Source organism: Myxocyprinus asiaticus, chromosome 5, assembly GCF_019703515.2.
Source record: "Myxocyprinus asiaticus isolate MX2 ecotype Aquarium Trade chromosome 5, UBuf_Myxa_2, whole genome shotgun sequence".
In the NCBI taxonomy this organism is placed as follows: Eukaryota; Metazoa; Chordata; class Actinopteri; order Cypriniformes; family Catostomidae; genus Myxocyprinus; species Myxocyprinus asiaticus.
In genome coordinates, this window is record NC_059348.1 from 27712582 (window position 1) to 27737655 (window position 25074).

At 39.1% G+C, this 25074-nt stretch overlaps 2 protein-coding genes across 2 annotated transcripts in view; one reads left to right on the forward strand and one right to left on the reverse strand.

Annotated features, from left to right (window-relative positions):
* The first annotated feature begins 11005 nt into the window (after positions 1 to 11005).
* fitm1l (fat storage inducing transmembrane protein 1, like) lies at positions 11006 to 19065 on the forward strand. Its single transcript, XM_051697280.1, has 4 exons — positions 11006 to 11142; positions 13569 to 13646; positions 14951 to 15900; positions 17427 to 19065. Exons 3-4 carry the CDS (start codon positions 15722 to 15724, stop codon positions 18124 to 18126), a joined length of 879 nt encoding a protein of 292 aa, XP_051553240.1. The 5' UTR covers positions 11006 to 11142; positions 13569 to 13646; positions 14951 to 15721; the 3' UTR covers positions 18127 to 19065.
* Positions 19066 to 19217: 152 nt separating this feature from the next.
* The window catches only part of LOC127440599 (tRNA selenocysteine 1-associated protein 1-like), a 13707-nt gene continuing 7850 nt past the window's right edge, over positions 19218 to 25074 (reverse strand). The window contains exons 3-9 of the mRNA XM_051697279.1: positions 22105 to 22204; positions 21635 to 21687; positions 21328 to 21459; positions 20756 to 20875; positions 20313 to 20550; positions 20175 to 20220; positions 19218 to 20049 (exon numbers count right to left, since the gene is read on the reverse strand). Coding sequence (XP_051553239.1) covers positions 19907 to 20049; positions 20175 to 20220; positions 20313 to 20550; positions 20756 to 20875; positions 21328 to 21459; positions 21635 to 21687; positions 22105 to 22204 — 832 coding nt within the window. The 3' untranslated portion in view covers positions 19218 to 19906. The remainder of the gene's footprint in view (positions 20050 to 20174; positions 20221 to 20312; positions 20551 to 20755; positions 20876 to 21327; positions 21460 to 21634; positions 21688 to 22104; positions 22205 to 25074) is intronic.

Below are 25074 nucleotides of genomic sequence, written 5' to 3' on the forward strand. Positions count from 1 at the left end.
GCTACTGTCAAGCACTGGCAATTGTAGACCCTGTTTAGGGGTTTCTCAGTCTTGCATCATACCCCGCCTTTTAGTTTGCTCATTATAAGTTAATTTGTTTCACCTGTTAACCTTTTGATTTCCTTCCCTATTTTAGTCAGTTTCATGTTCATGTCATTGTCACTGTCAATGACAAAGTTCATTATCATCATGATTGCACCGTGGATGGCTGCCTCAGTGTGGAGCGCTCCTATTGTTTTGTTGTTTTTGTTTGTTTGTCCTGTGTTTAGTAATCTTTTTCCAGTCAGTTTTACCAGAGACGAACTGCTGAACATTCGACAGCTTATACCAGACAATCTTTTCCCGGTTTTTGAATAGTCAGACGTTTTGCTAAATATTTTAGTTGGAGGCGCGGCTTTGTTGTTCAGGAGACACAGGCGAGGGAGACGAGCCGGTGCGCTGGTCAAACTCCGTCGGCGGGGAATTCGAACAGCGCTGCCGAGTATTCACTTAGCGAATCTCCGCTCTCTTCCTAACAAAACGGATGAACTACATCTCCTCACCTGTACAAACAAGGACTTTTCAACCTCTGCTGCCTTGTGCTTCACAGAAACCTGGCTGAGTGAAGCCATTCCGGACAGTGCGTTACATCTGCCGGGCTTTCAGCTGTTCAGAGTGGATCACATCACGGAGTTAACAGGGAAAACGAGAGGCGGTGGAACATGCTTTTACATCAATGAAAGTTGGTGTACAGATGTAACAACGTTAAAAAGGATGTGCTGTCCTAATTTGGAAGCGTTCTTTATTAACTGTAAGCCTTTCTACTCGCCGCAGGAGTTTTCCTCGTTTATTCTGGTGAGTGTGTATATCGCACCAAATGTGTGTTTGAACACAGTGCTGCAACAGCTGGCTGATCAAATCACAGACAAGGAACAACAATACCCGGACTCAGTTATTATTATTCTTGGGGATTTTAACAAAGAAAATCTCACACGTGAACTGCCCAAATACAAACAGCATATTTCATGCCCCACCAGAGACAGAAATATACTGGATCATTGTTGCACAACAATAAAGGATGCATATCGCTCTGTCCCTAGAGCAGCTTTGGGACTCTCTGATCACTGTCTGGTTCATCTTCTTCCAACCTATATGCAGAAAATAAAATCAACCAAGCCACTAATAAGGACTGTAAAAAGATGGACCAATGAAGCAGAGCGGGAACTACAAGCCTGCTTCGATTGCACGGATTGGAGTGTTTTTGAAGCTGCAGACACCAATCTGGACGAGCTCACAGATACTCTTACATCATATATCAGTTTCTGTGAGGATATGTGCATTCCTACTAAGACTTATTTAAAGTTCAGCAACGACAAACCGTGGTTTACAGCAGAGCTCAGGCAGCTTCGTCAGGCCAAAGAGGATGCTTACAGGAGTGGGGATAAAGGCTTGTACAATCAGGCCAGGAACACACTGAACAAGGAAATCAGAGTGGCTAAAAGTTGCTGAAAAACAAGTTTTTAGCTAACGACCCTGCATCAGTGTGGAGTGGCATGAAACAACTCACAAATTACAGGACTCCTACCCCCAACCCTGTGGTGGACCAACAACTGGCTGACGACCTGAATGTGTTCTACTGCAGATTTGAAAGGCCCAATCTCACACCCCACACCCAGTCTGACCTTCACTTCACACAAACACCAACACCTCCTGCAACCCCCCTCCTCCACTCTCCTGCTACTCAAACTGCACTTAAGATCTTTGAAGATTATGTGAGCCGCATCTTTCAGAAACAAAAGACGAGGGAAGCTTCAGGCCCAGATGGCGTCTCACCAGCGTGTCTTCGATCCTGTGCTAACCAGCTGGCCCCCATCTTCACACAGATCTTCAATAGATCACTGGAGCAGTGTGAAGTCCCATGCTGCTTCAAACACTCAATCATTATTCCTGTCCCAAAGAAACCAAAAATCACAGGACTTAATGACTACAGACCTGTCGCCCTGACGTCTGTGGTCATGAAATCATTTGAGATACTGGTGTTGGCCCACCTGAAGAACATCACTGGACCCTTTCTAGATCCCCTCCAATTTGCTTATTGAGCAAACAGGTCTGTGGATGATGCAGTCAACATGGGATTGCATCATATCCTACAACATCTGGACAGACCAGGGACATATGCAAGGATCCTTTTCGGCTTTCAACACCATCATCCCAGCTATACTCCAGAATAAATTACACCAACTCTTTGTTCCCATGTCTATCTGTCAGTGGATTACCGGCTTTCTGACAGACAGGCAGCAGCTTGTGAGACAGGGGAAACTCACTTCCAGCACCTGTACAATCAGCACTGGTGACCCCAGGGATGTGTGCTCTCACCACTACTCTTCTCCCTCTTCACCAATGACTGCATCGCCAAGGACCCCTCTGTCAAGCTCCTGAAGTTTGCAGATGACACCACTGTCATCGGCCTCATCCGAGATGATGATGAGTCTGCATACAGAAGGGAGGTTGAACAGCTGGCTGTCTGGTGCAGTCAAAACAACCTTGAGCTGAACACACTCAAAACGGTGGAGATGATTGTGGACTTTAGGAGGAACACCCCAACACTGACCCCCTTCACAATTCTAAATAGCACTGTGGCAGCAGTGGAGTCATTCAGGTTCCTGGGCACTACCATCTCACAGGACCTGAAGTGGGAGACACACATTGACTCCATTGTGAAAAAGGCCCAGCAGAGGTTGTACTTCCTTCGCCAGCTGTGGAAATTCAACCTGCCACAGGCGCTGCTGATAAAGTTCTACTCAGCAGTCATTGAGTCTGTCCTCTGCACTTCAATAACTGTCTGGTTTGGTTCAGCTACGAAATCAGACATCAGAAGACTACAAAGGACAATTCGGACTGCTGAGAATATTATTGGTTGCCCCCTGCCCTCCCTTCAAGAACTATACACTTCCAGAGTGAGGAAAAAGGCTGGAAAAATCACTCTGGACCCCACTCACCCTGCCCACTACCTTTTTGAACTGTTGCCTTCTGGCCAACGTTTCAGAGCTCTGAGCACCAGAGCCGTCAGGCACAGAAACAGTTTTTTTCCCTCAGGCTATCCATCTCATGAACAGTTAAATTTCCCCACTGAGCAATAACTATGTGCAATACACAGTTTAGTCTTTTTTTATATTTATCCAACACATCCAACCTCTTCTGCCATTTCATTCCTCTGGGGAAAAAACAAAAACAAACAAACAAACAAACAAAAAAACATTTGCACTGTACATAACAGATTTGTATTTGCACTGTACATAACAGATTTGTATTAGATTGCACTACGTATGTGTGTGTCTGTGTGTGTGTGTGTGTGTGTGTATGTACATATGTGTATAACTATTTTTTTATTATTATCTATGTCTTGCTGCTGTTTTTGTATTGTTTTTGTATTGTTGTACACTGGAAGCTCCTGTCACTAAGACAAATTCCTTGTATTTGTAAGCATACTTTGCAATAAAGCTGATTCTTCTTCTGATTTCAGTCTTGTTTTTCCCTTTCCTATTCGGTCCTGTCAGTTCTGTTCAGTTTCCAGTGTGACTGCCCCAGCCCAGCTTCAGTGGGCTTCCAGAGGTGGACTTTGTGTTTTCTCCAACAGGGTAATTTATGTTTCTTTTGTTTCTTTTGTGTTTATAATACTCTTTTTGTTTTTTACTCTGCGTTTGGGTCCTGCCTACTGATTCCTGACATTTTTCTTTCTGATAAATATTTATTTTTGTGTTCCATGGAGGAAAGCCAACCATAATGGATTTGGAATGACATGATAGTGAGTATGATGGCTGAGTTTTAATTACCATTAAATAATTAACCATTCTGGTTCAATTCAACTCAAATCACAAATGTAGGTACAGTGTATATTGTATTTCTGTAAGATTTCTCTTATTTGACATTTTTGCAGTCTATAAACACTACAGTTTGTAATTTAACATTAATCAAAAAATTCAGATGATCCTTGCTTTGGCTTGCATTGATGTAATTTTGAATTAGAAAAGATCTGTCAAAGCCCATAGTGTGTGCTTTCCAGTGATATGGTGACAGACAGGCATGCTGATGGTTCTTGATAGGTGAGGTTATCAAGAGACATCTCTAATGTAGTAGACTCCCAGCCAACTCGGTGTGTTCACCAGAGAGACTTTTCAACACCTTGTCATGTTCCTGTCACTGCAGAGCAGAAGTAGTGTCTGTGACTATTACAGGTAATCTCATATCAATGACCTGTGGGTTGGAGCCATTGTCTGTGCATGGGATTTATTTAGGATAATGTGATTTCACTAATGGAGGATATTAATTGGAACAGACTTTTAAGCAGGCTGTGTTTCAGTATTCTTCTTTAAATAATTAAAACTCTATCCAACTGATATTAATTATCTTTTCTTCAAAGGGATTAGAATATGCAAGCTTCCCCATTACTCTCGTTTCAACAAGAGACAGGTGAGATAAAGGAAGTTGCTGAGAGGTTTTTGACAGCATTAGGCAACAAACTTTAATGGCGATTAGCTATGAGAGCATTCTGCATTCCTCATTCCTGAGAGGTCTCACAGTTACACAATTCCCCGAACAGCAAATAGACACAACAGACTACTATCAAAGAGCTTGTCAAAGAGTCCTAGTTTTTATTTCCAAACAAAAAGTGACAGGATAAAAGTTTGTCATAAAAATGCCAACCCTTGTTTAATGAAAAGGATGTCTGAGAGCGCAAAGAGCAGCACTTGAATAGTGTGACTGTCCCTGATTTGCACTTTGTCTATTGAGCTCTTAATATAGATCCACAACCAGTGTTGTAATGAAAAGTGGTATTTGAGGTCAATAGCTTTTTGCAGTGTAAAATAATTAAATGTAAAGTGTTGTGGCAGGGTTACTTCCAATAAACCATATTAAAATACCTCATCTGTTCTTTTTTCTTGGTCTCATCTTGAATGTTTTAGTGTTTGAAACAATGCCCATAAGTGCTATGTGACTGATTGTATGTTCTATCAGGAAGACTCGCAGACTTGAGTGAAATTTAAGATGACATTTATTTGATGAATATAAAACAGAAATGTAATGTCTCTCTTTGGCGTAAGCCCCGTCTGGCGGTCCGAAGAAATTGTACTCGGAACCATCATATCCTGCCGAAGATAGGAGGCAGGGGCGAGAAGCCTACCCCCGTGCACGACGGGACTCAGCTGGTGGTGGTGGAGGTTGCCGTGTTAGCACACTGAAACAGCAATGTGATAGATTGTGAGCAGACTTATAAAGCATTGGCTTACATGTGATTGGCTAGGAGTTACCAAGCTAATGGTGCGATGATGTACAGCTGCTAGTCTTCCCGCTAGAACTACGCTGCGCTTACATATGCTGGGAATGACACATGTCAGTGCATATCTGCACTGGACAGACTTGGCAGTTATTCCAGCCCAGCAACAGGACAGAGTACACCAGCTGCCCTGGGTGTCAATCAAACTTTAGCAGAGGATTAGTGGTAAGTACCAGGGATGTCTGCACTGTTCAGTAAAGAGAACAGACAGCACTCATTTAATCTTGGTATCATAAGAACATATTAAAAGGTTAAATGTATTTCTGAAGCAAAATGGACACGAATCATCCAGTTAATGACTTAAGCACTGAGGTTTAAGACTTAAGAACAATAGTGAAGAATTTACATTGAAAATAGAAAAATCATAGTAGACTTATTACAGTTATGATGCTGTAAATTAAATGTATATCTTAATCAAATATCTTTGCAGAGACATTAGTATCTGTAGAGATAAAATCATTTTATAACATTTACTGTGTAAATTGTAAAAAAAAAAAATAAATAGATAACATTTTTAAATTTAGAAATTGAGTCAAATGTGTTTTTCAGTCAGAAATGTTATTTTTGGCATAACAATTTATTGAGCCTATTCAAGAAATGTGAAAACTTTTAAATTAGACCATTTCTATGCCTGACTTTCACAGAGACCAACTGGTTACTACAATGTTTTTGTATTAAACAGAAATTTGAAAAATAATATAAGCTTAATGTCTAACATGGAAGATGTGTACAGCCTATATATATATATATATACATACACAGTGCATCCGGAAAGTATTCACAGCGCTTCACTTTTTCCACATTTTGTTATGTTACAGCCTTATTCCAAAATGGATTAAATTCATTATTTTCCTCAAACTTCTACAAACAATACCCCATAATGACAACGTGAAAAGTTTGTTTGAAATCTTTGCAAATTTATTAAATAACAAACAGGAAAAAAAAAGAAAAAAAAAGTACATAAGTATTCACATCCTTTGCTCAATACTTTGTTGAAGCACCTTTGGAACCAATTACAGCCTCAAGTCTTTGAGTATGATGCTACAAGCTTGGCACACCTATTTTTGGGCAGTTTCTCCCATTCTTTGTTGCAGGACCTCTCAAGCTCCATCAGGTTGGATGGGGAGCATCGGTGCACAGCCATTTTCAGATCTCTCCAGAGATGTTCAATCGGGTTCAAGTCTGGGCTCTGGCTGGGCCACTCAAGGACATTCACAGAGTTGTCCCGTAGCCACTCCTTTGTTATCTGTGTGCTTAGGGCCATGTGTGCTTAGGGTCGTTGTCCTGTTGGAAGATGAACCTTCACCCCAGTCTGAGGTCCAGAGCGCTCTGGAGCAGGTTTTCATCAAGGATGTCTCTGTATATTGCTGCATTCATCTTTCCCTCGATCCTGACTAGTCTCCCAGTTCCTGCCGCTGAAAAACATCCCCACAGCATGATGCTGCCACCACCGTGCTTCACTTTAGGGATGGTATTGGCCAGGTGATGAGCGGTGCCTGGTTTCCTCCAGACATGATGCTTGCCATTCAGGCCAAAGAGTTCAATCTTTGTTTCTCATGGTCAGAGTCCTTCAGGTGCCTTTTGGCAAACTCCAGGCGGGCTGTCATGTGCCTTTTACTGAGGAGTGGCTTCCGTCTGGCCACTCTACCATACAGGCCTGATTGGTGGAGTGCTGCAGAGATGGCTGTTCTTCTGGAAGGTTTTCCTCTCTCCACAGAGAAACGCTGGCGCTCTGTCAGAGTGACCATCGGGTTCTTGGTCACCTCCCTGACTAAGGCCCTTCTCCCCTGATCGCTCAGTTTGGCCGGGTGGCCAGCTCTAGGAAGAGTCCTAGTGGTTCCAAACTTCTTCCATTTATGGATGATGGAGGCCACTGTGCTCATTGGAACCTTCAATGCTGCAGAAATTTTTATGTACCCTTCTCCAGATCTGTGCCTCGATACAATCCTGTCTTGGAGGTCTACAGACAATTCCTTGGACTTCATGGCTTTGTTTGTGCTATGACATGCACTGTTAACTGTGGGACCTTATATAGAGAGGTGTGTGCCTTTCCAAATCATGTCCAATCAACTGAATTTTCCACAGGTGGACTCCAGTCAAGTTTTAGAAACATCTCAAGGATGAACAGTGGAAACAGGATGCACCTGAGCTCAATTTTGAGTGTCATGGCAAAGGCTGTGAATACTTATGTACGTGATTTTTCGCTTTTTTATTTTTAATAAATTTGCAAAGATTTCAAACAAACTTCTTTCATGTTGTCATAATGGGATATTGTTTGTAGAATTGAGGAAAATAATGAATCTAATCCATTTTGCAATAAGGCTGTAACATAACAAAATGTGGAAAAAGTGAAGCGCTGTATATATATATTACTTTTATTTATTTTTTAAATAGAGTTGCAGCCTGGTTCATCCTCAGGTGATTCCCTGGTGTGTGTGTCTGTGTGTGTGTGTATATATATATATATATATATATATATACACACAGTTGAAGTTTACATCCACCTTAGCCAAATACATTTATACTCAGTTTTTCACAATTCCTGACATTTAATTGTAGAAAACATTCCCGGTCTTAGGTCAGTTAAGATCACTACTTTATTTAAGAATGTGAAATGTCAGAATAATAGTAGAGAGAATTATTTATTTCAGCTTTTATTTTTTTCATCACATTCCCAGTGGGTCAGAAGTATACATGCACTTTGTTATTATTTTGTAGCATTGCCTTTAAATGGTTTAACTTGGGTCAAACCTTTTGGGTAGCCTTCCACAAGCTTCTCACAATAAGTTGCTGGAATTTTGGCCCATTCCTTCTGACAGAACTGGTGTAACTGAGTCAGGTTTGTAGGCCTCCTTGCTCGCACATGCTTTTCCAGTTCTGCCCACAAATTTTCTGTTGGATTAAGATCAGGGCTTTGTGATGGCCACACCAGTACCTTGTCCTTAAGCCATTTTGCCACAACTTTGGAGGTATGCTTGGGGTCATTGTCCATTTGAAAGACCCATTTGCGACCGAGCTTTTACTTCCTGGCTGATGTCTTGAGATGTTGTTTCAATATATCCACATAATTTTCTTTCCTCATGATGCCATCTATTTTGTGAAGTGCACCAGTCCCTCCTGCAGCAAAGCACCCCCACAACATGATGCTGCCCACCCCCATGCTTCACAGTTGGGATGGTGTTCTTCGGCTTGCAAGCCTCACCCTTTTTCCTCCAAACATAGCAATGGTCATTATGGCCAAACAGTTCAATTTTTGTTTCATTAGACCAGAAGACAGTTCTCCAAAAAGTAAGATGTTTATCCCAATGTGCACTTGTAAACTGTAGTCTGGCATTTTTATGGCTGTTTTGGAACAGTGGCTTCTTCCTTGCTGAGCAGCCTTTCAGGTTATGTCAATATAGGACTCATTTTACTGTGAATATAGATACATGTCTACCTGTTTCCTCCAGCATCTTCACAAGGTCCTTTGCTGTTGTTCTGGGATTGATTTGCACTTCTCGCACCAAACTACATTCATCTCTAGGAGACAGAATGCTTCTCCTTCCTGAGCAGTATGATAGTTGCATGGTCCCATGGTGTTTATACTTGCGTACAGATGAATGTGGTACATTCAGGCCTTTGGAAATTGTTCCCAAGGATGAACCAGACTTGTGGAGGTCCACAGTTTCTTTTTTTTCTGAGGTCTTGGCTGATTTCTTTTGATTTTCCCATTATGTCAAGCTGAGGCACTGAGTTTAAAGGTAGGTCTTAAAATACATCCACAGGTACACCTCCAATTCAGTACACCTCCTATCAGAAGTTAATTGCCTAATTGTCTAAAGGCTTGGCATAATTGTCTGGAATTTTCCAAGCTGCTTAAAGGCACAGTTAACTTGTGTATGTAAACTTCTGACCCACTGGAAATGTGATATAGTCAATTAAAAGTGAAACAATCTGTCTGTAAACAATTGTTGGAAAAATTACTCATGTCATGCACAAAGTAGATGTACTAAACGACTTGTCAAAACTATAGTTTGCTAATATTAAATCTGTGGAGTGGTTACATTTTTTTAATGACTTCAACCTAAGTGTAGGTAAACTTCTGACTTCAACTGTGTGTGTGTGTGTGTGTGTGTGTGTGTATATGTGTATATATATATATATATCGTGAAGGAGGGAACAAAATGAATTTATTCACACACATGATGTATTTTCCCGGACAACAAATTACTCGACTGATAGAGAATGCACAGATGAAGTAGGTTCTTTGCCAGAGAGATGTTGCCCTTCACAACTGTTGTAAAGCCATCTTTTAAAAAGTTGAACAACACACATTTTAATTGCACTTAATTTTTTTCTAGTTTAATTTGAATTTTTAGTTAAAATAAATAAAAAATAAAGTTAAAAGTTTGAAATCAAGGTCTTGCTTTATTGTGTAGGCATAACCCTGCTTAACAAAAATGACCCCATAGTACTACCTAGCGTCCAACCAGTGGTAATACGTTCGTTGGTTTGAACATGAATAATTATTACTGCATGGACCAGCCATGTAAACGATCATGTCTGTCCGTCACCGACTGCGTGACTTCACCACTTCCTGTGGAGTTTTTTTCTGCGACCAACCGACTAATCAAAACTTAGTCGACCAATCAAAACTTGGTCGACCAAAACGCTTCTCATCCACTAACGTTTGGTCGACTATTAGGGGACAGCCCTAACACACACAATATATATACACACCGATCAGCCACAACATTAAAACGACCTGTCTAATATTGTTTAGGTCATGCCACCAAAACAGCGCCAACCCGCATCTATTCTTCTCATCACAATTGTACAGAATCTATGTTACCATAGACTTTGTCAGTTCGAACCAGTCTGGCCATTCTCTGTTGACCTCTCTCATCAAAAAGGCTTTTCCATCCACAGAACTGCCGCTCACTGAATGTTTTTGGTTTTTGGCACCATTTGGAGTAAATTCTAGAGACTGTTGTGTGTGAAAATCTCAGGAAATCAGCAGTTACAGAAATACTCAAACCAGCCCGTCTGGCACCAACAATCATCCATGCGATTATCTAATCAGCCAATCGTGTGGCAGCAGTGCAGTGCATAAAATCATGCAGATATGGGTCAGGAGCTTCAGTTCATGTTCACATCAACCATCAAAATGTGGAAAAATGTGATCTCAGTGATTTGGACTGTGACAGGACTGTAGGTGCCAGACGGGCTGGTTTGAGTATTTCTGTAACTGCTGATCTCCTGAGTTTTTCACATACAACAGTCTCTAGAATTTATTCCGAATGGTGCCAAAAACAAAAAACATTCAGTGAGTGGCAGTTCTGTGGATGGAAACGCCTAGTTGATGAGAGAGGTCAACAGAGAATGGCCAGAATGTTTTGAACTAACAAAGTCTACGGTAACTCAGATAACCACTCTGTACAATTGTGGTGAGAAGAATAGCATCTCAGAATGCTATTCTGTGATGTGGGTTGGCGCTGTTTTGGCGGCACGAGGGGGACCTACACAGTATATGGCAGATGGTTTTAATGTTGTGGCTGTGTGTGTTGACTTGTTGTCAAACTAATTCAAAACAACATCGGAAGGCGATTCATTCATAGTGACTTTAACACAATTAACGCAAACATTAATACAATTGTAATAGAATGTCATTATTAAAAATGTACCATGTTGTTTGGTGGCTGGATGCTCCGTGGATGCCTGGAACTAACAGAAATTAAAGTGTTTAGATTTCCAAAAAAGCAACCACTAATGGATGCATGAAACACTCCATTAAGCAAGATGGCTGGATACGTGCAGTACTAACAACTGTAGCACAAATCTTATCTCTGGTAAGTGAACAACAGTTTTGCCAACTATTAGTAAATTTGATTGGTAGAGGTTAGCTTATGTTAGCTTTATGTTATTTGAGAAAATGTGTTGACTCAGTCTTATTTAAAGGATCCAGTAATGACACCTCATTGTTTATTTTCAGTTTTTGCGCATATCTTATTTGTTCTGTTTTAGCTAGTCTCTAAAAATATGAGCTAGTCATTTTAATTTGACAGTTCTGGGTTATAAAAACGCAGCTACCGGAAATGCTTCAGGGCAAGACTTGCGCAGTAGCGTTCTAATTCCTTTTGTACTGTTTACGTCCATGAAATGGTCTATATTAACATGACTGTGCAAAAGACTTAGGCTTATATTTTTCACAAAACATTTCTTAAAATTGTTAATATATTCTGCTTTTAGTGTGTAGCATTTTTAAGAAATCCTCACTGCAATTTTTTTCACAAGTGCCTAAAACTTTTGTACACTACTGTACATATATATATATATATATATATATATATATATATACATATAGACACACACACACTACGGGTCAAAAGAAAGACTTATGGGGCTTTTCCACTGCACGGTACAGCTCAACTCGGCTTGACTCTGCTTGCTTTTTGGGGGTTTTCCACTGTGGATAGTACCTGGTATTTTTTTTTAGTACCACCTCAGTCGAGGTTCCAAGTGAGCCGAGCCGATACTAAATGTGACGTCAAACCCTGCAGATCACTGATTGTTTTGTTACGTTATCTCTATATTCTGCTTGAAAGCTTCACTTTATTTAGTTGACCAGCTACTGGAAAGCTTGCTTCTAAAACAGCCAGGCCAATTTAATTGTTACACTTGCGTAAAATCACCATATAACATCTGCTTTATGCAGCACAATGAGCTAGTAGCTAACAGCTAGCAGTTGTGTTATTGTTTATGGTCAGTAATGTTTGTGTCGCGTGTAAGATGATGTCACTGCAGTGCGCACTCTGCAGTAGAGGCGGCGCAACTATGACGATCAGCCTATAATCCCACCCACATTGAGGCGGCACTAAACTGCAGTGGAAAAGTTTTTTTTTTTTTTTTTTTCACATTTTAGAATAATAGAAAAGTCATAAAAACTATGGAATAACATAAATGGAACTATGGGAATTATGTTGTGACTAAACAAAATCCAAAATAAATCAAAACGATGTTATATTTTACCATCTTCAAAGTACTCACCCTTTACCTAGAATTTGCAGACATGTACTCTTGACATTTTCTCATCCAACTTCTTGAGGTATCACCCTGGGATGCTTTTTAAACAGTATTGAGGGAGTTCCCATCTATATGTTGGGCAATTATTGGCTGCTTTTCTTTATTATTTGGTCCAAGTCATCTTTTTTTTTAATTTTTTTTATTTTATTACATTTTAGTTTTATAATTAAATAAATTAATATGGTGGCACAATTATATTTTTGTCTACAAAACTAATTTCAAACATTTAAGCATACGCCTTCAGATCAAAAGATTTTTAAGATCATGAGAAACATTTCAGTCAAGTGTTTCAAAAGTTTTGACCGTGTGTGTGTGTGTGTGTGTGTGTGTGTGTGTGTGTGTGTTATATATATATATATATATATATATATATATATATATATATATATATATATATATATATTAGGATATGATATAAAAGATAAAGGAAATAAAATGAAATTGAGTCTTAATGTGTCTGAACTTTATTTGTATTGTAATGATTGATGGGATTGTTTATTGTGGAGCTATAGGAGGTAGGCCTACTGTTCTGTGGCTATTTAAAGACAAAACAGCAGCTGAGAAAATGCAGGCATTCTGCTCATTCTATGAGAATGACACAGTGACATCTTTTAAAATGTCCAAAACATGTTCCCACCATAAATTAAGATTTGTCTGTCTATAAATAAAATCTCCAATTTCCAACAAACCTGCCTTTAAAAATTTGGATTCAGTTTTCACAATGAAATTAAGGTTGGGATTAAGGTTTATTGTTCTAAATCATGTTAAACCATGTTTATTGTAAATTGGTATATGTCTCATCACTGTCATGACTGCTATGTTGTTCGGAAACTGCACCCAAGAATTTCACACACTATTGCACTTGTGTATATGGTTGTGTGACAATAAAAGTGATTTGATTTTGATTTGATTTGATTATTCTGGTACAGTCTAAAGGAAAACGTGCAGTTAAATTCAGGAATAATGAAGTTAAATTTGATTCATTTGATTATTTATTAAAAAGATATTAATAGACTACTCAACTAATTTCACAGGTCATGGATTGAGGCACACATAAAATCTGCATACTTTTAAAAAAATTCTGTGCTGATTTTGAGGACAAATTTGTGATTCTACTGAATGGATTTAAATGTGGTAAAATATGACCCTGTTGACCCATTACTATGTATACAATCTCTCCTTATTTTGGAAGAATCCAATGAAACCACAACTCAAGTTCCAGGGGGCGGCATTGGACAAGATACCATGAATGCTCAGTTCAGTGATTGAAGTGAGTTATTTTGGATTTTAAAACGCCTTTAAATCGTCACAATTTGGTTGGCAGGATGTGTTCGGTGAGCACAAGCTGTAATTAAAAATTGGTTAACCACTATCTCTGTGAACACTGTTTCTGTGTCTCAGGCCTGCAGATAGTGTACAAAAATTATTTTGCTTGTTTGTCCCTTTAATTACTTTTCAACTTTTCAAAATTATACCAAAAGAGTGAAGCCATTATGAGCTAGCCTATATTAGGCCCTTCTTATGTAATATTTTTTTAGTCCATCCTACAGATAGCAACAACCTACTTTATTATGGAAACTTGATCATCATGTTAAAGATTTCAACTTTATTATATGTTTTTTTTTTTTTTTTTTTTTTTTTTTTTTTTTAAGAGGGGAAATTTCCTTGTGGTATTTTGTGAATTTCTTTTAAACACACACACACAAAACAATCTTGTGATATTTGTGTAGTGGAAATTATGCAGATTATTACAGCGTGATAGTACAGACTTTAAATAATTAGCTGTGACAAAGCTTCATGCAGGCCTTTATCTTGTCTTTTTATGCACAATTCCAATTAATCCAAGCAAGGGTGAAATAAAAAGTACTAGATGATCCATGTGAAATTCCTTTTATTGTGCTAATGTGTATTTTTATGTTATTAAATATCTTGCTGTTGAAATTTTAAAGAACATTATTTAAAGGAATATTCAGATACACCAGAGTGTGTACACAGTACGTGCTCATAAAAACACATGCCAAAGACACCAAATTGAATAGACTGAATAAAACTGAACAGAGAGCTTTTAAAAGACATCAGGGAGAGGGAGTAGATGGGTGTTTTTAGAGACAGGACAGATAATGCAGTTGGTATAAACAGTGGAGGCCATAGAGGGACTCATTGATTGACAGAGACAGGCAGCACCAACAGCTGAATCTAAGAATGGAGAAAGCAGGAGAGGGAAGCAGATGCAGTACAAAGGTTATTTCTAAATATGGCTGAATTGAAAAAGAGACCCAGTAACTGTACAGAGCATTTAGGTGGCATATAAACAGCAACGAACCATTGACATTGTATGTTGTTCATCCACTGAAAGACAGACCGATATTTTAGCACTACAATGTGACATTATTAAGAAGGTGTTTTGAAGTTAATCACATTCATGTTGATTATTTAATGTTAAAAGAAAATATTCATGTAGGCCTGATTTTTAAAAACTAATTTTGTAGTTTTTTTGTGCACTAAGTGCATCAACATTCATGTTTGGTCCATCACCACTATTACAGTTACAAAAAGTTTTTTTTTCTTACACAGAACTTTCTAATTGCAACATGACACCAGCTAGAATGAACATACAGAAGGCGACAACACTTCTTTTTCTGTTCTGAGGGGGTGGGGAGTGAGTGGGCCATGTGAAAGGTGCAATAGAACCACTGTTAGAGCGGTTATGCTGCAACAGAATTGACAGAGACCCACAGACACATAGAACATGGAAATCAGGAATGAACAGGATTTTCTTTCTCTTGGATGCATGGAGTAAACGGAAGTTGTTGGCTGTGAGCACATAAAGGGGGAGTGCTCCCAGATTCCGCAAAAGATACAGATCAGAAGAGAGATTGGGTGTGGAAATCTCCTGAAGGTTAGAGGACACATAATATAAGAAGAGGAAACTACTGAAGTTGCATATGCAATTTTTATACCTGGATTAAATGCAAAAACAAAACTAAAAAAGACTATGTTCAAAATACATAGCCTGAAAAGTTATCCTATGTAGTGGGACTGAGCTGAAAAGCTATGCAACCAACCACATGAAACAGAACAACCTATTTCAAGCAGTTAATTGGAAAAGCCATTTACACACCATTTTAATTATCATTTGATAAGCTTTTTGATTGTAAATGCAATAATTAATTGTGTGCACGTTTCATTTTTGACATCTACATCAGGACTTTTTTCAACACTGACATACTGCAGCTTTCACGGGTTCCCTTCTGAAATTTTTTGTAGGACTCTGACATTTGGACTCTCACAATAACCCATCTTGATTACCTTGAATTCACTAGTCTGGTTAAGGTCACAATACAAATGTTTCTTAATGCTTTCCTCGTGGTCATTACTGACCTGGCAGCTGGACTACTTGGCAATGCTTCATTTCGACGCCATTTTCATTTGTTGCTGTCAGCAATGCTTTTGTCTGGGCCCCTCCTGAGTCTATGGGTTTCCCAATATAGTGTCTTCGCAAAGAGGAGTCACTTTCTTTACAGGTAAGCTGTACAATAATGCACAACTGTAGAAATGAACAACTAAATTACATATTCACTCATGGATTAAATTCATTATGGCTGACTGGAAACAGTGAAGTTCTCAATGTCATCAGTAACTGAAAACTATTGGTTTGAATGATGCTGTATCCATGGGCCTAGATGTCAGTTTAAGTCCAAGATGACATAAACATATAAATTACTGAGAGCTGCTTTAAGCTTAATATGTGCTTTGTCGTAGCTTGAGAAAGGGATGTTCTTCTATGAATTAGTCAACATTACTTTGGTACCTAAAGTTTCTTGAGAATAAGAGAAAACTGTATAAACAGAATTAACTTAAAATATACAACAGACCATACAATAAAGTAGCACCATATTTCATTTCTGGCGGGAATTAAAACAAAGTTGTGAAGGATAGAAGTACAGTCAGTTCAATGGGATGTACTGTGGGTGTTGTTTAAATTAGTGTTGATTGTTCAGCTTACGAAACATTGAAAAAATATCTGTATGAAAAATTGCAGTAGACTCCAGAAAACACCTGTTGTAAAAAATATATGAATTAATGTTACATTTAAATAGCGTTTTTCTTACACTACACTCAAAGCGCTTTACATAGTGAACAGGGGACTCTCCTCAGCCACCACCAGTGTGCAGCATCCACCCGGATGATGCGACAGCAGCAATAGTGCGCCAGTACACTCACCACACACCAGCTGTTGGTGGAGAGGAGAGTGTAGAGAGATACAGCCAATTAATGGATGGGGTTTATTAGGAGGCCATGATTGCTATGGTCCAATGGGGGGAATTTGGCCAGGACACCGGGGTCACACCCCTGCTTTTTTTCCCAAGTGATTGGGATTTTTAATGACACAAGAGTCAGGACCACGATTTAACGTCTCATCCGAAAGACAATGCCTATTTACAATATACTGTCCCTGTCACTATACCAGGGCGTTGGACCCACACAGACTGGGGTGAGCACCCCCTGCTGGCCTCACTAACACCTCATATATGTGATCAAGGACCTTTACATAGGGCATGCCATTCTACAGACTATTTTTCAACTGTGTAAATTTCAACATGGCTTCTACCCTGACCAGTGTTGTGTGTTATTTGATTACTTAGTAATTAGTTACTGTAATACTGTAATGTATATTAATTATAATAAAATACACTTAAGTCAAAAAGTAGTTTAACACATTACATTTTAAATTCTTGTAATCCGATTACAGTTACCAAGTCTTTAATTAAGTTAATTACTTTTAAAAACATTACGCCCGAGCTACTCATTTAGTGTGACTTCCGTGTGGCAATGAACAAGGAGGAAAAATAGATTATTTTGAATTTGAGTGGTAAAGAACAGAACATAATGTAAAAGTAATTAGCAATGTGATTATTTTTTCTATGATGTAAAGAGTAGTGTTCTCTGACTACAATTACGGAAGTAATTATTAATAGATTACTTTGAGTAACTCAACACTGGCCCTAACTAAGGTCTATTAAATGCAATTTTCATGTATTTTTTTTAGGGTTTTCCTGCGCTCAGGCTGGGGCTGGACCTGTATCTTTGCTGGCTCTTTTGTCTTCGTCCTCTCTTTCTCAGTACGTCGCTCACTCACACTTTCACTACGACACCTTTCTCGGCTAGCTGTGGCAGGTGGACTGTGGCTGGGCTTCCGCAAACTGCTCTGCCTGTTGGAGAATGCCACTGGGAGCTGTTACGAGCCTCTTAGCCCCACTCTTGAGCTGGCTTCAAGGACTAATGGAGATGGCCAACCTTTATTGCTTTTACGGGAAGGTGAAACAAAGGAGGCCTGTGTCCGCTCTGGTATGATGTGGCATGGCTATGAAGTGTCTGAAGATGCCCTCCTACTGTGTTTGTGCTGCCTGCTTCTAGCTGAGGAGACTGCTGTGTTTGGGCCCTACCTGAACCTCGGTGGACCCTCTGGAGCCCCGCTGCGCATCCTCTTCCTGTTCTGTGTCCTGCTGTTGAGTCTCTGGGTGTTCCTGCTACTCTGCCTGCTGGCTTACTTCCCACAGTTTCTTACCCAGCTTCTGGGAGGTGCTCTTGGTTGTTTGAGCTGGAGAGCTTTGTACCAGGGCTGGTACCGACTTGGACCTAGTTGGTACTGCCCTGGGAGGCCAGGGATGGGACTTCTGTCTACACGGAGCAAACAGGATGAGACATCTGAAACACATGGTGAAACTAATGCTAAAGTGATCAACTAGAGAAGGCTGCTGAACTCATTGTGAAATAAAGTTTAACTGAACAAAACCACATTTATAAATTTGGACTTAATGTAGTGCTGCAGTACACAATTGAAATCTGGCAACAACAACAAAAAGCCAAAAAGAATGTATACTTAATCAATTACATATCAAATTGCATGGTCTTCAATTACATTCATACATACATGCCCTGGGACCGAAATTGTGTACTGTCAGAGGATGTACTGCATTTGATGATAGACACACTTCTCGGTGGGTAAAAAAGTACGTTCTTTAGTATAGTTTGAATCCCTAATGACATACTTCATCTGGATACATGGGAATTGTCTTGTGACTCAAAAATATGATGCTGTTACAACTGAGAAAATAATCTACACAGGTTTTGTTAAACAAGCCAAATTTAACCACAAGGAACACCTTTCTTGGTAGAATTGGCACTTCCAATGTTTTTTTTTTTATACAGTATTTTGAATATGACGTTTCCTCAGCTCCCAAAGTATTACAGGATCATAAAGTGTCCAGTTGATGCACTTCAGAATCTCACCGGAAATAGTAGGTCATCCGGGTACTTCTCACCTACTCTTTAATACTGAGGGTTCAGACACCCAAATCCATCTGTATAATATATAGTAGGGAAACATGCATATTCGGACGCAGCTATGCTCACAAAATGCACAATCGTACACCATTTGTGCTTAATAATCTGACAATGTGTAATGTCATGTAAACTTAATAAACAGTTTAAATATAAACTGAATGGCACACAAATTTTCAGCCATTACACCAATTTCGCTCCTAATGTTCACGCCTTCACTGCCATTTATACTTATACAACGTGCGCAAGTGTTGAGCATGTGAATGATGTAAAAATGAAAACAAAGCAGAGAATTTTACATTCATAACACTTATTTCAAATGTCATGTTAACAATTTCCTTGCATTATCAGTTTTTTTAATATGCTTATTTTTTGGTAGTTATCTTCGTATTGGTGTGCCTATTGAAAATTGTTGGGGTGGCAGAATAGATGCTTCACATTCTCATGATTCATTAGGAAATGTTTTAACCCTTTAAAACTGACTTCACAGACAAAATCATAGAATAATATCACATACATTTATTAGGTCTATCCTTGACCATCTCAATTGCTTTTATTACAAAAATACCCACAGGATTTCTAAAGCTCAGCATTAAATAATAAACTTGTGATTAAATTATCCACAGACACATTTAAGGACAGACTCATTTTGAGGGCTTCAGTATGTAATATTTCTGTCCAGGCATTAATTATGGGTTAGTGTGTTTTTCAATTTTACCCAGGTGTTTCGTGCAGCAAACATCTCTAAAAATAAAAACCAATCTAATGAACAAAGCTTTCAAAATGCAAAACTACCAGTGGTCTCATATCAGACAAATGGGGAAGTTTTAAGGAGATATAAATTATTTTCCGGATAACACAATTTTTATACCCACAAAGCATGCTGATTACATGAGCATTAACTTTGAATTTCTTATGGAAGTTTAAGCAATAGCAAGAATTGCACCTGGTTAAAAATGACATAGTACTGACGCAGTTGCTTTCCATTCCTTTTTAAATAAAAAGTTATCTAAACTACCTCACTTTTAAACAAATGGTCATAGACATAAGTGAAGAAAAACATTTTGCCTGCTAGGATAAAGCTCCAAATAAAAATGTGGAAAGGGTGAAAGAACATTCTCTGAAAACTTGCTCAGAGCAGTATAAAAAAAAGACATGTTCCTAAACTCCGTTTAATTGAGATAGTCAGGAGCCATTTATCACAGAAATTTCAGATGTGATGCTGTCCAGTGGCTGCCAATAGCAATTCATTAGCGAATCATAGAGCTCCTCACTGCACTCCATGTACTGTTTGTTCAATGAATCCACATCCACCTGTGGGTTTGGGTCTGAGGAAGAAGAACGATTGTCAGCAAATGAGAGTATTTATATTGGGAATGTCTATTTTGTTAATATACTGGTGCATCCATGCTTTTTCTGTAATTAGTCAAAAGAATTAAATATGACAAAATACCTTCCGCAGTGTCCTCCTCAACATCCTCAGTGGTGTCATGTGACTGCTGCAAAAATGTCAGAATAACAGACCAGAATTGGTTTGTGAATAAAACAATATTAATGAATGTTAAAACAGCTAATTGAAGTGCTGAGATACCTCTGTGGATGCTTGCATGTCAGGGGCCATGGGGGGCATCCCCATGGGTGGGGGCGGTCCCATCATCCCCTGTGGAACTGGAGGGGGGTTAGCGTAAGGGTTATATCCGTAGTTGTAACTGTTGTACTGATCGTAGCCCCACTGTGGATAGTAATTGTTGTAGGGCTGTTGATAGTACTGCTGTTGGTAGTTGCTGTTGTAGTTGTGATTCTGGTTTTGGTAATTGTTTGATTTGTTGCTGTAATGTAAACAAAAATATTATAATGAAACTTCACATGAATTTGTTAGTTTAACTATTACACCTTACTGACCACAAAGAACCTTAAAAATGATGAAGAATTTATACTGAAATATAAATAAAATGTTTAAGCAATTTTAAACTAGGACTTAAGTAAATCATAGCACCAAATCATACGTAATGAAAAGTTAAAGTTGAAGTATACCCTTTGTTGACAGCGATGCTGATCCTGATAGGTTTTCCTCCAAGGCCAGATGCATTCTGAAACTCTTCAAGGGCTTTCTTCTGTTCGTTTTCATCACTAAACTTCACAAAGCCATAACCCCTGCACGATTCAACAAAGTACTAGATCATCAGCACCTGCCCTCTCACTCTTCATGTGCCTCATCATGCAGTATTTGCATATTTCAATATATATTCAAAAATTAAAAATTAATTTGATGGTAGAACTGAAACTTCTCTTTTACTTTTAACATTGTTGCATCACTTCATTTGTGAGTTGCTCTTGCTTACCCTATATGGGGAAAACAATAGTTTTAGCAGATTTGTAACAATGGCAAATCACATCCATGTATTGTCTGGCCCTTTTTAGGAGAGGGGGTAAAAAGTATCGATTGAAAGTACACTTTAAAAAATAATGTCAACAAATGGCCAAGCATTTGTAACGAAGACCTCATCTGATTTAACTACCTCATCTCTGGTGAAGATCAGCTGGTCAAACTGTCAGAGGAAGTGAAGATTATAAAGGACTGATAGAACAGCTGAATGCTTTCATACCTGGAGTTCCCATAGGGATCAGTCACAACTTTGGCTCCTTTGCATGAGGGGAATTTTTTCAAAAAGAACTGATGAAGCTGGTAGTCATCCACTTCTGATGTGAGATCTCCAACAAACACAGAAAATTCTGGGCTGAAGGAAAACAATGAAGTGAACTATGTAAAGGGAACTATGTAAGGTGAAACAAAGTACACAATTTGTTAGGTGAATTTTTAAAAAGAGAGGAGTTTGAACATGGTGTGCAACACACCAATGTGTCTTATTATTTCATGTCTACCATTCATGAAGAAATAATAGATTAACTTACCCAGGCTCTGGCCTTTTCCCATATGTTGCATAGTTTAGCTTAAACTTCCTGGGCTGAAAAGAATAGAAATATAACCATTAAGCAAATCCAATTATACTTTGTCAGTAGCAAGGACATGATTTGCTAACAAAAGTCATATTATTAGAGTAAGAAAGCGTTATTATTTTCACATACCTCAACCAATCAGTACTGGCTTTATCCCATTCGTCAGCTAGTTCCTAACAGTTTATTCACCAGCTTCAAACAAAGCATTTTATAAACAGCCTCAACCACCTTCCTTAGGGAAGAAATTGAGCTCTGTGACTTGCCCATCACTAGTAATATATGGATTAATAATTTAAATCTTATATATGGTGGGGGCCATGCTGGTTACGATTTCCTATCTATATATAAATGTAGCCTAATTCAATTAAAATCAAATATAGATGCCCAAACTATACAGTTTAATGGGTGCAAGTCTGGCATCTCACCGGATTTGATCCTGGAACCAGCTTCCCGCTGAGCCTCTGAACACAACGGTCAACACTAGCTTCATCTGCCAGCTCCACAAAACAGTATCCAGCAGAGCCTCTGAGGAAACAGAACAGATGTTAACTTTTTAATTAATTATTTGTTACCTGTGATTTAAAGGTCTACAGACGTTCACAGTTGGTCTAGATTTTGATGATACATAAGGTAATTGTAGACCTAAAATTTGCTGTCTAATTCATTGTTTCTCAAAAATGGGTAGCAGATCTGTTCGGATTGGTTCACGGAGAACAGGGAAAGAACCATGCCAGGGTACTTCCTCCCTTGAAATCTTGGGCTGCCGAGGCAAATAATAATGTTAATTATATGAAGCTCTAATTTGGCACTTTAGACACGCTATATATGCTTCTCGTATGAAAACACACCACTTGCGCCAATGATCTGCTCTGTTCTAACCTACTGTATCTCTGGAGCACTCGTGTCAACCAGGCTTTCCTCGATATTGCGGCGAAGACCACAACACTGTCAACAAAAATGTCACTTGATATATGCCCTTTTACTTGAAAACCATTAAGTAAACTAGGCAAGACAAAAGACCATGGCTGCTAGGGATGGGACCATATGGCAATCTCATGATTCTGTATGAGGTTCGAGACTCAATATAATCTCGATTCAACATAAAAAACACTTAAATTACAAAGTATGACAGAATGTTTATTTTTAAAAAGTCTGCACAAAATGCACATTATAATTTTTCATTAAAAGAAAGTTCTTAAATACACAATATAAATGCTCAATTTAAATAAGAGTTTCTCATATACCTTTCTCTATAATAAAAGATCACAAACAAATAAGCCTTCAAAAATAGTGGGCTACATTCAGGCTGATCTGGTGTAGAACAAGTAATAGATCCGAACGGAACCTGTCCTGAAAAAGTGTATATTTTCTTTATAATTTGTTTGTGATTATAATTATGATTACATTTTACATTTTTAAAAATATAAAACTTCTACATTCAAATATTATATCATAAAATTGTGTGTGTATAAAATCAGCAAAAAAAAATGTCCCTTTTTCAGGACACTGTATTTTAAAGGTGCAGTATGTAAGATTCAGAAACCCTTGTTATTAATGACACATGTGGCCATTAAGTGAACTGCAGCCAGCTGCCTGTTACTCGTGATCACGCGCACACACTCTATAGGGACTCTAAAGAGATTGAACATGATTCAGTTGACAGATAAGGTAGCATAATTAAAATTACACAGTTATGACTGTTTTACTACAAACTTTGAGACTGTATATTATATTTGACTCTCCAGTGCTGGAACAGGGCTAAAACAAAGTGTGGATATAGGTCTGACTATGCGAGACTGTAGTTTGAAGTAATCACTTTTCTTTGTATGATACATAGGCTATCGTATAAATGCAGTCAATGTTGGCATTAGCTAGCTAGCTATTTATTTCACATGCTTTGCAGTTATGTAAGCTTAACTGTCCAATAAGAAGAACGCCAATTCAAGGTCAGTTTTGATCCCCAAAACCAAACGAAGGTCCCTCCAGTAATCAAATGTCCTGCCGATGTTCACTCTAGTTTTCGCTCGACCACGATCACGTTCCCGCTTAGCCAGATGGGATTCAGTAAATGTTTTTTTTTTTTTTTGGCTTACTCAGAGTTTGTGTAGGAGTCTGTGTTGTGTTTGGAGCCGGCCATTTGCTGGATTCCATCTCTAAGATTACGTTACCTAGTGTTGCAGACTGTCTGTTGACACTGTTAATTAAGGAAGCATTAAGGCTCTCGGGAGCACGCATAAACGTCACATCCTTTGGATTTTCCCGGCAAAAGCGACCCGCTCCCTTCGCATGAAAATCAGTCTACAGGCTTTAATAGGCAACCTAGGAAGTCCGGGAAGGGCTCATTTTTTAAGTTGCATTACAAGCCGTTCACACATTGGCAAAAAAAAAGAAGCGAATATTACATGAAAAATTTTACATATTGCACCTTTAAAGATAATTTTGTAAAAATCCAAATAACTTTACAGATCTTTATTATAAAGGGTTTAAACAATGTTTTCCATGCTTGTTCAATGAACCATAAACAATTAATGAACATGCACCTGTGGAACGGTCGTTAAGACACTAACAGCTTACAGATGGTAGGCAATTAAGGTCACAGTTATAAAAACTTAGGACACTAAAGAGACCTTTCTACTTACTCTGAAAAACACCAAAAGAAAGATGCCCAGGGTCCCTGTTCATCTGCGTGAACATGCCTTATGCATGCTGCATGGAGGCATGAGGACTGCAGATGTGGCCAGGGCAATAAACTGCAAAATCCTTTCTGTGAGACGCCTAAGACAGCACTACAGGGAGACAGGAAGGACAGCTAATCGTCCTCGCAGTGGCAGACCACGTGTAACAACACCTGCACAGGACTGGTACATCCGAATATCACACCTGTGGGGCAGGTACAGGATGGCAACAACTGCCCGAGTTATACCAGGAATGTACAATCCCTCCATCAGTGCTCAGACTGTCCGCAATAGGCTGAGAGAGGCTGGACTGAGGGCTTGTAGGCCTGTTGTAAGGCAGGTCCTTACCAGACATCAACGGCAACAACGTCGCCTATGGGCACAAACCCACCTTCGCTGGACCAGACAGGACTGGCAAAAAGTGCTCTTCACTGACGAGTCGCAGCTTTGTCTAACCAGGCGTGATGGTCGGACTCGCGTTTATCGTCGAAGGAATGAGCGTTACACCGAGGCCTGTACTCTGGAGAGGGATCGATTTGGAGGTGGAGGGTCCGTCATGGTCTGGGGCGATGTGACACAGCATCATCGGACTGAGCTTGTTGTCACTGCAGGCAATCTCAACACTGTGCGTTACAGGAAAGACATCCTCCTCCCTCATGTGGTACCCTTCCTGCAGGCTCATCCTGACATGACCCTCCAGCATGACAACGCCACCAGCCA

What these genes read in the sequence shown, in the direction of transcription:
- fitm1l (XM_051697280.1), top strand. Translation starts at nt 15,722, where the DNA reads ATGTTTCTTAATGCTTTCCTCGTGGTCATTACTGACCTGGCAGCTGGA. An exon ending in AGGAGTCACTTTCTTTACAG is followed by an intron (nt 15,901 to 17,426) that starts GTAAGCTGTACA and finishes TATTTTTTTTAG; the next exon opens with GGTTTTCCTGCGCTCAGGCT.